The sequence below is a fragment of the Zootoca vivipara genome, chromosome Z2 (genome assembly GCF_965207765.1).
Source record: "Zootoca vivipara chromosome Z2, rZooViv2.hap1.1, whole genome shotgun sequence".
NCBI classification, from domain to species: domain Eukaryota; kingdom Metazoa; phylum Chordata; class Lepidosauria; order Squamata; family Lacertidae; genus Zootoca; species Zootoca vivipara.
The window spans coordinates 46,378,673-46,395,621 of record NC_142585.1 but is presented as its reverse complement, the minus strand read 5'-3'; the positions used below and the strand labels follow the sequence as shown (position 1 = coordinate 46,395,621).

Genomic DNA, 16,949 nt, shown 5'->3' with positions numbered 1-16,949 from the left:
ATTGTGTGATATAGTAAAGCTAATAATATATGTAAATTACAGAGAAAAGAATTGGAAGTCAACAGAGAGAAGATGGAAATGATGGTTTAATTTATATTTTTGCTCCTTTTTTCTTTTTCTATTGTGAATGATTTTTGTATGTAGGTTTTTGTTTGTAAACATTATGTGTGTTAATGTTTTTAAAGAAAGAAACTAATAAAAATTTATTTAAAAACTAATGATAATAATGCCACCGCAGCAAAGGAAGCTTCTCGGTGCCGTAGGAATACAGAGGGATCGGACAAAGTCCCCTCCCCCTCCCTCTGGCCACGGGGACCAATTTATTCCTTGCTCCTTCCCCATCGTCCTCTGGTAGCGTCACGCAGCCTGCTGCTCAGCTGCTGCCTGTGTCACGATCAGACACATATGGCAGGGCGTAATTACCTGTTCATTTTGCTGCTGCCAATTCAGCAAAAATGGCCGAGCCCGCAATGCAACTCCACCAGGAGCCCTGTTCATAAACGCAGGTCGTTGCTCAATTTGTGCAAAAAATAGAATCATAGAATCATAGAGCTGGAAGAGACCACAAGGGCCATCAAGTCCAACTCCCTGCCAAGCAGGAAACACCATCAAAGCATTCTTGACATATGGCTGTCAAGCCTCTGCTTAAAGACCTCCAAAGAAGCAGACTCCACCACACTCCCTGGCAGCAAATCCCACTGCCGAACAGCTCTTACTGTCAGGAAGTTCTTCCTAATGTTGAGGTGGAATCTTCTTTCTTGTAGCTTGAATCCATTGCTCCGTGTCTGCTTCTCTGGAGCAGCAGAAAACAACCTTTCTCCCTCCTCTATATGACATCCTTTGATATATTTGAACATGGCTATCATATCACCCCTTAACCTTCTCTTCTCCAGGCTAAACATACCCAGCTCCCTAAGCCGTTCCTCATAAGGCATCATTTCCAGGCCTTTGACCATTTTGATTGCCCTCTTCTGGACACGTTCAAGCTTGTCAGTATCCTTCTTGAACTGAGGTGCCCAGAAGTGGACACAGTACTCCAGGTGAGGTCTGACCAGAGCGGAATACAGTGGTACTATTACTTCCCTTGATCTAGATGCTATACTCCTATTGATGCAGCCCAGAATTGCATTGGCTTTTTGAGCTGCTGCATCACACTGTTGACTCATGTCAAGTTTGTGGTCTACCAACACTCCTAGACCCTTTTCACATGTACTGCTCTCAAGCCAGGTGTCACCCATCCTGTATTTGTGCCTTTCATATTTTTTTGCCCAAGTGTAGTACTTTATGTTTCTCCCTGTTCAAATTCATCTCCTTTGCTTAGGTCAGGTGCGTCTTATGGGGCGGAAAATACGGTATATTCTGAGCCATCCGTCAACAAAGGACTTTTATTTAGTGCTGTGACTACTACTAATCAGTCCTCTTCTCTTCAACATTATGCTACTCAGTCCATACATGCCAGGCAGGCAGGCCCACCCTTCAATCTCTCTCCCCCCCCCCTGTTTCTCTGTTGCTAATGAACTGCAAACAATTGTATTCTTCGCCTTCACCCACTGACCTGCCCTATGAACATGAAATTTAAATAGCAGCTCTAATAATGCGCCCAACATTTCTAGTTCCACTGACAAGGACAGCCAATGGCAGGGGGCAGGATGGGCTCTGCACCTTCAATATTTTCCCCTTAACCCCTTCTCTGCCGCAGGAGTCTCTGTGCACCCTCCACAGCTCCTTAGAACCAACACAGTCATACCTCTTCAGGTATCTGAAGAAGTGTGCATGCACACGAAAGCTCATACCAAAATAAAAACTTAGTTGGTCTTTAAGGTGCTACTGAAGGAATTTTTTTATTTTACTTAGTCATACCTCAGTTGAAGTACGCTTTGGTTTGAGTACTTTCAGTTTAAGTACTCCGCGGACCCGTCTGGAACGGATTAATCCACTTTCCATGACTTTCAATGGGAAAGTTCATTTCAGGTTAAGTACGCTTCAGTTTAAGTACTCCGCAGACCTGTCTGGAACAGATTAATTCACTTTCCATTAGTTTAAATGGGAAAGTTCACGTCAGGTTAAGTACGCTTCAGGTTGAGTACTCCGCAAAACCAGTCTGGTGTCAGCTGCCCCGAGACTGGTCTTGACTGGGGAGGGCAGGGTATAAATAAATTATTATTATTATTATTATTATTATTATTACCTTGCTTCCCCCAAACCAACATTCCAAATTTGTTTCAGGGACATTTCTGCATCAGCTATATCCTATGAAGGACTGCAAGTTCTCAATTTCTTTATCCCCCCCTTCTTTTTTTTGCAGCTCCGTCTTTCCATGCGCATAGAGCAAAGTCGCAGCTGCTTTGCCTAGAATGTCTCCACATGCAAACTCCGTTCTCATATTTCTGTAAGATCTGAGTCCCAAAAGGAAGCATTAATGCTCGAGGAATGCAACCTGGCATGTGACTCCTGTGAAAGGAAGTTGGGGAAAGGAAATTCCAAGAAGCTCCTCAGGTCCACTGCTTAAAGATTTGTGGGTCAACCTTTCAAATCTTTTTCAATAGATAACCCTCTTACAAGGAGGAGGGGGCGGCTCGCTTCAGAATTGCAGTCAAACTGGTATCCAGGAGGAAAGAGCAGCCTAGACTGGTCATGTGGGGCAGAAAATAAATCTGGACCAGTTGCCTGTAGACCTCATCAAGGGAGCATGTAACTCAGGGGTCCCCAAACTTAGAATAATAGAATCATCGAGATGGAAGAGACCACAAGGGCCATCCAGTCCAACCCCCTGCCAAGCAGGAAACACCATCAAAGCATTCTTGACATATGGTCGTTAAGCCTCTGCTCAAAGACCGCCAAAGAAGGAGACTCCACCACACTCCTTGGCAGCAAATTCCACTGCCAAACAGCTCTTACTGTCAGGAAGTTCTTCCTAAGGTATAGGTGGAATCTTCTTTCTTGTAGCTTGAATCCATTGCTCCGTGTCCGCTTCTCTGGAGCAGCAGAAAACAAACTTTCTCCCTCCTCTATATGACATCCTTTGATATATTTGAACATGGCTATCATATCACCCCTTAACCTTCTCTTCTCCAGGCTAAACATACCCAGCTCCCTAAGCCGTTCCTCATAAGGCATCATTTCCAGGCCTTTGACCATTTTGGTTGCCCTCTTCTGGACACGTTTCAGCTTGCCAGTCTCCCTCTTGAACTGTGCTGCCCAGAACTGGACACAGTACTCCAGGTGAGGTCTGACCAGAGCGGAATACAGTGGTACTGTTACTTCCCTTAATCTAGATGCTATACTCCTATTGATGCAGCCCAGAATTGCATTGGCTTTTTGAGCTGCTACATCACACTGTTGACTCATGCCAAGTTGGTGGTCTACCAAGACGCCTAGATCCTTTTCACATGTACTGCTCTCAAGCCAGGTGTCACGCATCCTGTATTTGTGCCTTTCATTATTATTTTTTGCCCAAGTGGAGTACTTTACATTTCTCCCTGTTAAAATTCATCTTGTTTGCTTTGGCCCAGTTGTCTAATCTGTTCAGATCATTTGGAAGTGTGATCCTGTCCTCTAGGGTATTAAGACACCCCTCCCCATTTGGTGTCATCTGCAAACTTGACCAGGATGCCCTCAAGTCCAATATCAACAACCTCAGATTCAGGTGAAACTAGAAGAAAGAAGATTCCACCTCAACATTAACAGTAAGAGCTGTTCGGCAGTGGGATTTGCTGCCAATGAGTGTGGTGGAGTCTCCTTCTTCGGAGGTCTTTAAGCAGAGGCTTGACAGGCATATGTCAAGAATGCTTTGATGGTGTTTACAGCTTGGCAGGTGGTTGGACTGGATGGCCCTTGTGGTCTCTTCCAACTCTATGATTCTATAAACAGGTGAAACTCAGAAAATTAGAATATTGTTGAAAAGTGCCTTGATTTCAGTAATGCAACTTCTTATTTTTTCTTTTTCTTTTAATTTTGACAAATGCTTTCTTTTGGAAATTCCACAGGAATCAAACAAATTGTTACAATGATACAAAAATAAACATTGCTATTATGCAATATGCATCTCCCTGCTGAAGAATTCATCATGCAGAATTCATCATGCGAAAGGCTGGACTGGATGAATCCCAAACTGGAATTAAGATTGCTGGAAAAAATAGCAACAGCCTCAGATATGCAGATGAGACCTAATAAAAATCGATTTAAAAATGCAGATGACACCTAATAAAAATTGATTTTAAAAAAAGATATGCAGATGACTCCTAATAAAAAATTATTTTAAAAAGATATACAGATGACACATAAATAAAAATTGTTTTTTTAAAAAAAGTTATGCATATGACACAACCTTGATGGCAGAATGTGAGGAGGAATTAAAGAACCTTTGAATGAGGCTGAAAGAGGAGAGAGCAAAAGATGGTTTGAAGCTTAACATCCAAAAAATTAAGATTTTGGTCACTCCGCTAATGCGCGAGGAACGAGGAAGAGCCGCCAACGGCCCGACTGCGCGCGCAGCCCCGCTGGAAGCCACGCCCCCTGGCCCATCAGCAGCGTACGGCGAAGGACGCGGCGCATGACGCAGGGACGCCTGCGTGGCAGCTCGGGGACGGACGAGCCTTGAGAGAGAGGGAGAAAGAGTAGAGGCGGGGGTGCGCGCCTGTGTGCGCGTGCGCGGCGCTCGGGGAGCGAGAGCGGCAGGGAAGCGGCCCGGCAACAGGTAAGCGGCGGCAGACACCGGCAGAGGGAGAGGCCTTAGAGGGAGCAGCGCCGAGCAGCGCCTCGGACTTAGGCCACGGCCCGTCCCCATGCGCTGGCCCCGCCCCCAGCCTTGCCTCGGACTCAGGCCCCTCCCCTCCCCGCACGCTGACCCCGCCCCTCGGACTCAGGCCCCGCCTCTCCCCACGCGCGCACCCCGCTCCTGCTCCCCTCGAACTCAGGCGCCGCCCCATCCTCATGCGCTCGACCCGCTCCTTGGATTCAGGCCCCGCCCCCACGCGCTGGCCCCGCCCCTTGGATTCAGGCCCCTCCCCAAGCGCTGGCTCCGCCCCATCGGACTCAGGCCACGTCTCTCCCCACACGCTTGCCCCGCTCCTGCTCCACCTCGTACTCAGGCCATGCCCCTCCCCATGCGCTGCCCCCCGTCCCCCTCAGACTCAGTCCATGGCCCTCCCACGCACTGGCCCCTCCCCGCCCCCGGACCCAGGCCACGCCTTCCGTGCGCTGGCCCCTCCCCTCGGACTCAGGCCCCTCCCCACGCCCTGGCTCCTCCCACCCCCCCTCGTACTCAGGCCCCTCCTCTCCCCACACGTTGGCCCCACCCCCGCTCCCCCTTGGACTCAGGCCCCACTCCTCCCCAGGTGCTTGCCCCTCCCCCAGCTTTGCCTCGGACTCAGGCCCCACCCCGCCCCCACACGCTGGCCCCTCCCTTCAACCTCGCTTCTTCCTCAGGCCCAACCCTGCCCCCACGCACTGGCCCCCACTCCCCCTCAGATCTTTAAGCAGAGGCTTGACAGCCATATGTCAAGAATGCTTTGATGGTGTTTCCTGCTTGGCAGGGGGTTGGATTAGATGGCCCTCGTGGTCTCTTCCAACTCTATGATTCTATTTTTTTAATAATATTTTTTATTAATTTTCTGAACATTACAAAGAAAAAAGACAAAGAACAGAAAAGGAAAATACAAAAAAGAACAATTAACAAGTTTTTGAAAACATCCAAACTCAATTTTTGGGGAGCCACATTCTTATACCTTATAATACCTCTTAACCAGATTTTGTTCCCCTGTAATTCTTTTACTCTGTTGACTTCCTCCTTCCCCCCTTCCACGTTTCTATTTATAACTAATATGTTGTTGTTGTTTAGTCGTTTAGTCGTGTCCGACTCTTCGTGACCCCATGGACCATAGCACGCCAGGCACTCCTGTCTTCCACTGTCTCCCGCAATTTGGTCAAACTCATGTTGGTAGCTTTGAGAACACTGTTCAACCATCTCGTCCTCTGTCGCCCCCTTCTCCTAGTGCCCTCAATCTTTCCCAACATCAGGGTCTTTTCCAGGGAGTCTTCTCTTCTCATGAGGTGGCCAAAGTATTGGAGCCTCAGCTTCAGGATCTGTCCTTCAGAATGGAATAACTAATATGGCACTCTCTAATTCATTCTTCCATTCTTCATTCTAATTCACTTAATACATTACTATTCCGATCCTATTTTTACATACAAACATAAACTAATTAAAATAAAACTCCTTAGAATCTGGAATTTATAATAACTATTTAACATACAGTCATTTCTCTCCTTTATTTAACTTCTCGCCTCTTCAGTCTCTTATACTTCCCTTCCCTTGTTTCTTTAACCTTATAGTTTTTCTCCAAATAAATTTTAAACTTCTTCCAATCTTCTTCCTCTGTCTCCTCTCGCCGGTCTCGGAGTCTCCCATTCAGTTCAGACAGTTCCATAAATTCTATCAGCTTCATCTGCCAGTCGTCAATTGTAGGTAGATCTTCAGTTTTCTAATTCTTTGCTAGGAGTATCCTAGCTGCTGCCGTAGCATACAAAAAAAGGTAATATCTTTATTTGGTAACTCTTGTCTTGTTATTCCAAGTAAAAAAGCTTCTGGTTTTTTAACAAACGTGTTTTTAAACACTTTTAAAAACTCATTATAAATCTTGTCCCAGAAGCCCTTTACTCTATGATTCTACTAGCTGACCCGGCCACGCGTTGCTGTCAGCCATATGTCAAGAATGCTTTGATGGTGTTTCCTGCTTGGTAGGGGGTTGGACTGGATGACCCTTGTGGTCTCTTCCACCTCTAGGATTCTATGATTCTACTAGCTGACCCAGCCACACGTTGCTGTCAGCCATATGTCAAGAATGCTTTGACGGTGTTTCCTTCTTGGCAGGGGGTTGGACTGGATGGCCTTTGTGGTCTCCTCCAACTCTAGGATTCTATGAGAACGAAATGGTTGGACAGTGTTCTCCAAGCTTCTATTCTATGAGGACTTCTTCGATGGCGGTGAACTTGTTGGTAGGAGCTGAAGGCAGTTCTGGTGAGAGGTGACCTGCGTCTATTTTATTTTATTTTATTAAGCATCCCAACAGTTTGCGGCGTGTTTTCTAATGCAGAATTTGTGCAGTACAGTTCTGCTGTCATCTCATTCCCGGACCGGTTTCTCTTCATTCCTTCCATCAAAGGATAAATTAGAGGCAGGCTTTGGGGATCATGTCCAAGAATCCTGCCCAGTGTCTTTTCTGAGCCTTGATATATGTGTGTAAGGCAGAAATTTGTGTGCACCCCCCCCAAATCATCCACATTCATTTTTGGGAGTTGCTCTTGGTATGTATAGAAAATTGTTTTCAAAGAGCCATAGAATTGTAGAGTTGGAAGGGACCCCTGGGAACACCTAGTCCAGGCATCCTCAAACTGCATCTGTCTGGAAACTGTAGAAATGGCTTCCTTCCCTTTCCTAGAGAAGCTGCAGAACTGTGAGTTGAACCCCATAAAAACAGGATTTTTTCCCTTTGCAAAGTAAGCTCAACAAGTTTGAGCTGATCCTGAGAAATGGAGCTGCATTCTGCAGCTTCTTTAAGAAAGGAAAGGGAGTTTTCAGACAGATAATCTAATCAGCCAGTCACATGTCGCTGGGGAAACAAACAGCCTCTCTCTGCAGAACATTCAACAATGGAGGCCTGGGCAAGGGAGCAGGGCTGGGAAGGGAGCTAGCGTCCCTTATCTCCCTCCTGATCTCTTGCAATCAGCTGCTGAGCAGGTTCCTTTCAACTTCCTTTTCCCCTCTTGTTAGCCTTTAGCTCAGGCACCCCCAAACTGCGGCCCTCCAGATGTTTTGGCCTACAACTCCCATGATCCCTAGCTAACAGGACCAGTGTCGGGGAAGATGGGAATTGTAGTCCAAAACATCTGGAGGGCCGAAGTTTGGGGGTGCCTGATCTAGTCCAACCCCCTGCAAATTCAGTAATCTTTTGCTCAATGCGGGGCTCAAACTCACAACCCTGAGGTTCTTCTTCTTTGGCGATCACTCGTAGCCAAATAAGATTGTCTTCCATCAACACTGTTTTAACAATGGTTTCGTAAGTGACTGTGGAGGCCAATTCTGGATCCACACGTCCTTTCGCAGTGGGGACATTGGTTTCCGGGCGGGAGTTGATCACGGTGTGGATTTGCCAAGCGTGCCGTCCTCTTCGCACCTTTCTCCCTTGCGTCCTGAGATCGAGTTTCTTCAAAGCCCAGGACACCTTTGGTCAAGGCTGTTCTCCAACGGGAGCGCTCGCAGGCCAGTGTTTCCCAGTTGTCAGTGTTTATACTACATTTTTAAAGATTTGCCTTGAGATCTTTCAACCTCTTTTGTTGACCACCAGCATGATGCTTTCCATTTTTAAGTTCGGACTAGAGTAGTTGCTTTGGAGGACGATCATCAGGCATCCGCGCAACATGACCAGTCCAACGAAGTTGATGTTGAAGAATAATTGCTTCAACGCTGGTGATCTTTGCTTCTTCCAGTACACTGATATTAGTTCGCCTGTCTTCCCAAGTGATGTGTCAAATTGTTCGGAGACACCGTTGATGGAATCTTTCGAGGGGTTGGAGATGGCGTTTATAGGTGGTCCATGTTTCACAAGCATATAGTAAGGTTGGTAGTACAATAGCTTTGCAAACAAGCATTTTGGTTTCCCTGCGAATGTCCTGGTCCTCAAACACTTTGCACTGTAGAACCACCTGATTTCAATTTGTATTATGATTCGGTCTGTCTGAATCGGTTAGAAGAATGGACGATACTGCAAAAGGCAGATTTATTGGATTTAGAAGGGTTTGACAACCGTTATGGGTGGCATGCCTACTTTGGACATGAAAGAGGATTTCTTCAGATACACTGAAACACTGGTGACTTGTGTTTCAGTGTATCTGAAGAAGTGTGCATGCGCACGAAAGCTCATACCAATGACAAACTTAGTTGGTCTCTAAGGTGCTGCTGGAAGGAAGGTATTTATTTTATTAGAACATAAAACGCTCTGGTGGCTTTTGCCTTTGGAGGCGATACCAGTCAACTTCAATCGGGCGAAAGCCGCACTCGCAGAGCTCAGGCGATGCTGGATTTCGGCACCAATGTTGGCCCTTTTGGAAGGGTAACTGCCTAGGTAGTAGAAGTGATCGACGTTTTCCAACGTTACACCACTGAGTTGGATTTGTGGCGCTGCAGAGGGGTTGTTTTGTACTTGTTGGTGCAGCACTTTGGTTTTTTGGATGTTGAGTGATAGCCCAAGCTTTTCGTAAGCTTCTGCAAAGATATTTAGGATGGTTTGGAGGTCATCCTCTGAGCGTGCGCACACTACGTTGTCATCGGCATACTGAAGCTCTATGACGGAAGTTACGGTAACCTTACTTTTTGCTTTCAGCCTGTTCAGGTGCGCAGCCTGGGAGTCATTTTGGACTCACAGCTGTCCTTGGAGGTGCAGGTCCATTCTGTGCCCAGGGCAGCTGTCTATCAGCTCCATCTGGTACGCAGGCTGAGACCCTACCTGCCCGCAGACTGTCTCACCAGAGTGGTGCATGCTCTAGTTATCTCCCGTTTGGACTACTGCAATGCTCTCTATGTGGGGCTACCTTTGAAGGTGACCCGGAAACTACAACTAATCCAGAATGTGGCAGCTAGACTGGTGACTGGGAGCGGCCGCCGAGACCACATAACACCAGTCCTGAAAGACCTACATTGGCTCTCAGTACGTTTCCGAGCACAATTCAAAGCATTGGTGCTGACCTTTAAAGCCCTAAACTGCCTCGGTCCAGTATACCTGAAGGAGCGTCTCCACCCTCATTGTTCTGCCCAGACACTGAGGTCCAGTACCCAGGGCCTTCTGGCGATTCTCTCGCTGCGAGAAGCAAAGCTACAGGGAACCAGGCAGAAGGCCTTCTCGGTAGTGGCACCTGGCTTGTGCCCTCTCATTCCATGTCAACGAAATAAACAACCACCTGACTTTTAGAAGACATCTGACGGCAGTCATGTTTAGGGAAGTTTTTAATGTGTGACATTTCAATGTATTTTAATCTTTGTTGGAAGCCGCCCAGAGTGGCTGGGGAAACCCAGCCGGATGGGCGGGGTACAAATAATAAATTATTATTATTATTATTATTATTATTAATAAAAATAAAAATAATCTGGTGAGCAGTTGTGCTGATTTGGGCCACAGAGTTTGTGCCAGCAAGTACTGTCTGCAATTCCTAGATCACTTCCTTATGAATTGCCCCAAACTGCTCAGTTTAAGACTTTCCAGCCTCGTATTATAGGAGAGCATCTGGCCACATGTTGGCTCATAAAATGTTAGTGTATGTAAGAAAGCGTAAAATTTAAAACGGATGTCCCAGCTTGATTGCTATTTGGAAGGTTGAGGAGCAACAAAAAATCATTGTCCATCATATCAGGAAACGGAAGCGTACTTAACCTGAAGCGAACTTTTCATTCCAGACGGGTCCGTGGAATACTTGTCCATCATATCAGGAAACTGGAGACAGTATTTTTAATTGCAAGAAACACAAAACATAATGTCCAATCGTACCTCGGGTTATGAACACCTCAGGTTTGAACTCCGCAAACCCGGAAGTATTTTTGCCGCGCGTGCGTTCTGTGCATGCGCAGAAGCGGTGCGCATCCGCAAAATGGCGCTTCGGGTTACGACCATTTCGGGTTATGACCTGCGTCCCAGAACGGATCATGTTCGTAACCCGAGGTGCCACTGTAAATCCCACAGCAATGAACACTCTTATGATGAGGTGCTTCGGGAACTTGCATAGGAAGCTCAACAAGGCACATTAAACGTCCCACTTTTATTAAAAAGTGCCCTTTATTGAATGACTCAGTTGGCTATATGATCTCTATTTCACTAAATCAGTGGTTTTCAACCAGTGTGTCGTGGCACCCTGGGGTGCCTTGGAGGGTAGTCGGGGTGTTGCGGGCAACCCTGGCCCCTGTCCTTCTTTCCTTCCTTCCCTCCATCCTCTGATGCCCTCTTGCATGTCTGCCTCCCAAAGGCTTGTGTGGCTGTTTGTTGCAGCAGCCCTGACTATAAACCATAGGTCGGCAACGTCCGTGGATGCGACCCACAAAAGCTGTTTATCCGGCCCGCGAGCCGCCCAGTCACCGAGCCGCCCGCTTGGCAAGTCCCCCTGGTGCTGTGCTAAACCGGCGCGGTGTGGGGGCTCGCTGAGTGGTGCCGGAAATCGCTTCTATGCATGCCCAGACGCGATTTTCGGCTTCCGGACATGTGCAGAAGTGATTTTTGGAGCCCCGGACATGGGCAGCGTGGCGCCGGAAATCGCTTCTGCACATGTGCAGATGTGATTTTGGGCTTCCGGACATGCGCAGAAGCGATTTCCAGAGCCCCGGACATGGGTAGCGTGGCACAGAAATTGCTTCTGTGCATTCCCAGATGCGATTTCCAGCTTCCGGACATGCGCAGAAGCGATTTCCAGAGCCTCATACATGGGCAGCGGGGTGCTGCTGCGCATGTCCAGATGCGATTTTCGGCTTCTAGACATGTGCAGAAGCGATTTCCGGCGCCCCGCTGCCCATGTCTGACCCACGGACGATCGTCTGTGGGAACGATCCGGCCCACGGCCGGGAGACGTTAAACCGTAGATGTGCATAGTAGAATGTGAGACATAGAACTTCATATTTTTGAGTAAAATGCTTCTGACTCTAGGGACTGAGCACATTGCTTTATAGATCCTTCTTTAAAGGGCAGATTTAGAAGTGCAGATATTTTGCTTAATATTGATTTTGACACATTGCCCAGAGCTGCTTTGAAACAGTAATTCTCCCCTGGAATTCAACGAGGGTCCCTGCAGCGACTCTCTTGTAAGAGCGTGTATTTAATGTTCCCCCATCTATATTTTTTAAAGCAATAAACTTCTAAGAATTTTATCAAAATAAACATGATGATACTCTATTCTTGCTTCCACACAACAAAGTCAGGGAGCCTAGAGAATTCTTTAATAATAGCAAGTTCTTTCCTCACTCATAATTACATCTGCTGTCGAGACTCAAAGGAAACAAATGTCATATTCTCGTCATAAAAGCAGAGCCTTTTGCACACTGTTCAGCATTTTGACACTGAACAAAATTCCATAGTTAGAAAAATTTAAGGCAATAAAGACTCGCAATGCCTAAATTTCAGACCTGTTGTTTGAACCATATTAATTCATGATTGAATGGTTTTCTTTAATGGAACAACTGTGAACTGTTAAAGAGTTCATAAACTGGCCACTTTTTCCAGAATTGTGAAATGTGGAAAGCAGTTCCCTATTGGTTATAGGGCAGGCTGGCTGCTTTGTTTTTCTTTCTTGGGGTAGGGGCACACATCTTGTATCTTTCTCCTGTTGAATTCATTTTATTTTATGATATGATATTATATTATATGATATTATATTATATTAGCTGGCCCGGCCACGCGTTGCTGTGGGTCATCCCTGTGATTCCCCCCACCCTGTCCCGATCCATGACTTATCCCACCCCTCCTCCCTCCAACCCCCTGGCTCATCCCTGTGTTTTGGTAGGACACCCTTCCCTCTGTTTTCCCCAGGGAGTGTTGTCCCCTCCCCCCGTATTGCCATACATTGGCCCCTGCGCACACATCGTGAACATTTTTATATGCGTAGGTTAAAAGGGGCATGAGTGCCCTTACTTAAAATGGCCACCGGAGCCTCACATGTGATACAACGCCCGCTAAATTTTAAAGTAAAAACCCCTTGCCGTGCCCCCAAGTGCGTTGCTGTGGGTTACCCCCCCGGTCCTAGGGGGGGCCTGGCAGGGGCCTACATAAAACAAAGGCCGTGCTGTGGCCTGAGACCTGGGCGCTTGCCCTTCCCCCCTGGGCCTAGTGGGGGCCTGGCAGGGGGCATAAAACAAACTGTGCTGCGGCCTGCGATCTGGGTACTCCCCCTCTCCCCCCCGGGCCTAGTGGGGGCCTGGTGACCTGGCGGGGCCTATATAAAACAAAGGCCGTGCTGCGACCTGCGATCTGGGCGCTCGTCCTCTCCCCCCCCCCCCCCGGGCCTAGTGGGGGCCTAACAGCCTGGCAGGGCCTAGGGGTCTGGTAATGGCCGCCTTGGTGGTTTCAATTGCTTGGTGGATGATGTCATTATTGGTTTGTGGGTGTGGTGTAGATTTCACAGAAGGGAGGGGGTGTACTGTGGGAGGAATTTTACTTGAGGGCGCTGTTTTACTTGGTGGAAAAGCAGGTTTCTACCTGCGCAGGTGTGAGATTTGAGGGATTTTTTTTTTCTGCAAACACTCGGGGAGTGGCCTGGATCGGTCAAGCGGTTACAGAGAAAATTGGAGCCCACACTTTCACGATTTTTACATTTATATATATTAGAGGTACGAACGGAGCTCTGTCCACCATTTTGGATGTGGCACGAATAGGATTTTTTCCGGCTTACGGATTTTTAATAGGGGTTGCTTCAATTTACGATTTTATTTAATCCCCCCCCCAATAGGCTTCTACTTACGATTTTATTCGACTTACGAAGGTCCGTTTGGAACGGATTAAATTCGTAAGTCGAGGTACCACTGTATCATATCATATATCACATCATATGTCCTATTTTATCCTATCATATGGCTCCTCTTCATCCTGGAGAGAAGTGATTAGTGGGGTGCCACAGGGTTCTGTCTTGGGCCCAGTCTTATTCTACATTTTTATAAACGACTTAGATGATGGGCTTGAGGGCATCCTGATCAAGTTTGCAGATGACACCAGGGGGTTGGACTGGATGGCCCTTCTGGTCTCTTCCAACTCTATGATTCTATGATATCATATCATATTATATATAAAGTTAAAAGGGACATGTTTGTTCGTCTCCACTTTTCATCGAAACCGCTTGTGACCGATTGGTTCAAATTTGGACACAACGTCACGTGCGAATATGCGAGGGTTTACATACCGTTTGCGTAGATAGACGTCACCCCTATGGCAGGTAAAGCAGGCAAAACCCACTGTTCCCAAACACAAAACTCAGACAGCCAGGGATGCTGGGAGCACAGGAGAGGTTGCAAAACAGTGCCCTCTAGCGGCGGCTACACTGGTAATGCACCTAGGAAAGCTTCCCACTCCACAGCATCTTGGCTTGGCTTTCCAGACTGGGCCGAATGGAGGTGGGGTCTCGCCTGGGTGGGGGATGCGCTAGGAAAGGGTGGGATAGGTCATGGGTTGGGACAGGGTTGGGCCAATCACAGGGATGAGCCAGGGGTGGGGGGAGGAGGGGGCAGGATAGGTCATGGGTCGGGACAGGGTATACCCAGCCACAGGGATAAGCTGGGTGGGGGTGTAAACAGAACACGCGTAAAACATTTCAACTAAATGAAGGGGGACTCTGAAGGTGAGGGGAGTCTGAAGGGGGACCTGGTCTATTTAATAGACTGAGCCACAGCAACGCGTGGCCGGGCCAGCTAGTTTGAAAGAAATAAAATACCATGGTCTAGTGCCCTCTTATTGCAGAGATGAAGGATAAACTGACTCCGTGAACTCTTGCCCTAGTCTAGTATGCTCTTGGAACAGGTGCTGGCTCACCCCCTCTCAAAGGGCTCGCAGCCTTCCCATTTTGAAGAGTGGTGTGATGTTTACCGTTCTCTTAATTACTTTTGTTGCTTTATCTGTGAACTTTGATAATTCTTGTTTATGATTAAATGAGAAATGTCCTTCAGCCTTTTGAATGGACATGAAACCGAACAGGTACTCTTGAGTTGTTTGTAGGGGGATGGGGTTACGATCAAACACAATAAACTCTGCTTATAGAGATGGGAGACACAGAGGCATTCCAGTAAATGAACGTGTTTGCATTAGAGCAGGGGTAGGCAACCTAAGGCCCGTGGGCCGGATGCGGCCCAATCGCCTTCTCAATCTGGCCCATGGATGGTCCGGGAATCAACGTGTTTTTACATGAGTAGAATGTGTCCTTTTATTTAAACTGCCTCTCTGGGTTATTTGTGGGGCATGCCTGGTGTTTTTACATGAATAGAATGTGTGCTTTTATTTAAACTGCCTCTCTAGGTTATTTGTGGGGCATGCCTGGTGTTTTTACATGAATAGAATGTGTGCTTTTATTTAAACTGCCTCTCTGGGTTATTTGTGGGGCATGCCTGGTGTTTTTACATGAATAGAATGTGTGCTTTTATTTAAAACTAGCTGGCCCGGCCACACGTTGCTGTGGCTCAGTCTGTTAAATGGAGCCTCAGAGTCCCCCTTCAGACCCCCCTCACCTTCATAGTCCCCCTGTTTTACATGTGTTATGTTTACACAGGCGCATCCCTGTGACTTCCCCCACCCTGTTCTGACCCACTATTAAACATTAAAAGCCTCCCTAAACAGGGCTGCCTTCAGATGTCTTCTAAACATCTGGTAGCTGTTTTTCTCTTTGACATCTGATGGGAGGGCGTTCCACAGGGCGGGCGCCACCACCGAGAAGGCCCTCTGCCTGGTTCCCTGCAACTTGGCTTCTCGCAACGAGGAAACCGTCAGAAGGCCCTCGGCGCTGGATCTCAGTGTCCGGGCAGAAAAATGGGGGTGGAGACGCTCCTTCAGGTATACTGGACCAAGGCTGTTTAGGGCTTTCAAGGTCAGCACCAACACTTTGAACTGTGCTCAGAAACGTACTGTTCTAAGTTTTGTACCAAATTTGTATATTAGGATGATGACTTTTTCATTTTTTCCCCCTCAAAAATTATTTCCTGTAGCACAAATGGATGAACTTTTGCCTATTAATGACTAAAATGAGGTATATTCCATTGAAATATTTAAAAAAGCCACACACAAACCGTTTTTGATTTCTTTTGTATGCCGTTTTACCATTTCATAAAATTGTATGAACAATTCTATATATATTTCGTACCAAATTTGGACACAACGCCACATTCCACAATGGGAAGTGTTCTTAGCAACATAGGCTACAAATGTCACACCTGTGCAACGTAAAAACCCCTTTTGGGGACCTCAAAACTTACAGTGACTACAAAAATGGTCCAAAAATGGATCAATATTTTTTTAAAAAAATCCTTTTGTGCGTGAGTTTTTTTAAATCAAATCTCTTTTAAAGTCAGATTTTATCTAATCTTTAATGAAAGCTCATCAAATTGTGATACAGGGGAATGAGGTTGTAAAAAAGTCATCACCCTAGTATATATATTTTCCTGAATGACATGGCGTACATTGCAGCAGCTTTTCGCTATAAACAATAAACTTGATCCCGATCCCGATCCCGTAGGGGGATGGGTGGCAAATAACGGGGATTACTTTTTCAGACAGTGTGTGTTTGTATGTATTGGTAAAGTGACGTGCAGGGGACTGGAACCCCGGGCATCTGTTTGTCAGTGTCTGCCTCTTGAGTCAGCAGTCTGCTGCTCCTGGCTCAAGTGGGTGCAGGGTCAGCTCAAGTTTCAAATTACACCTCTGTGAGCCAGCAGCTGTCCATATTACTACTAGAGAGTGACTCTGAGCTTGCTGCAAATTTGAAGGTGTGCCATGGAGGAATCATCGAATCATAGAGTTGGAAGAGACTGCAAGGGCCACCCAGTCTAAGCCCCAGCCAAGCAGGAAACACTATCAAAGCATTCTTGACATATGGCTGACAACAACGTGTGGCCGGGTCATCTAGTAGAATCATCGAACCATAGAGTTGGAAGAGACCACAAGGGCCATCCAGTCCAGCCAAGCAGGAAACACCACCAAAGCATTCTTGACATATGCCTGTCAAGCCTCTGCTTAAAGACCTCCAAAGAAGGAGACTCCACCACACTCCTTGGCGGCAAGTTCCGCTGTCGAACAGCTCTTACTGTCAGGAAGTTCTTCCTAATGTTGAGGTGGAATCTTCTTTCTTGTAGCTTGAATCCATTGCTCTGTTTCCGCTTCTCTGGAGCAGCAGAAAACAACCTTTCTCCCTCCTCTATATGGCATCCTTTGATATATTTGAACATG

General features: G+C 47.0%; 1 protein-coding gene across 6 annotated transcripts in view; it reads left to right on the top strand.

Annotated features, from left to right (window-relative positions):
* Positions 1 to 4,517: 4,517 nt before the first annotated feature.
* The window catches only part of NEK6 (NIMA related kinase 6), a 90,722-nt gene continuing 78,290 nt past the window's right edge, over positions 4,518 to 16,949 (top strand). For 2 of the 6 annotated variants that reach the window (XM_088665084.1, XM_035112724.3), the window contains exon 1: positions 4,557 to 4,696. Coding sequence is in view for 2 of the 6 variants with exons in the window: in XM_088665082.1 (XP_088521208.1) it covers positions 6,931 to 7,018 (88 nt within the window). In the remaining 4 variants the exon portion in view is untranslated. Of the gene's footprint in view, positions 4,697 to 6,871; positions 7,026 to 16,949 lie in introns of those variants that run through there. The other 4 variants (XM_088665082.1, XM_035112725.3, XM_088665081.1 and 1 more) reach the window with 4 other exon arrangements.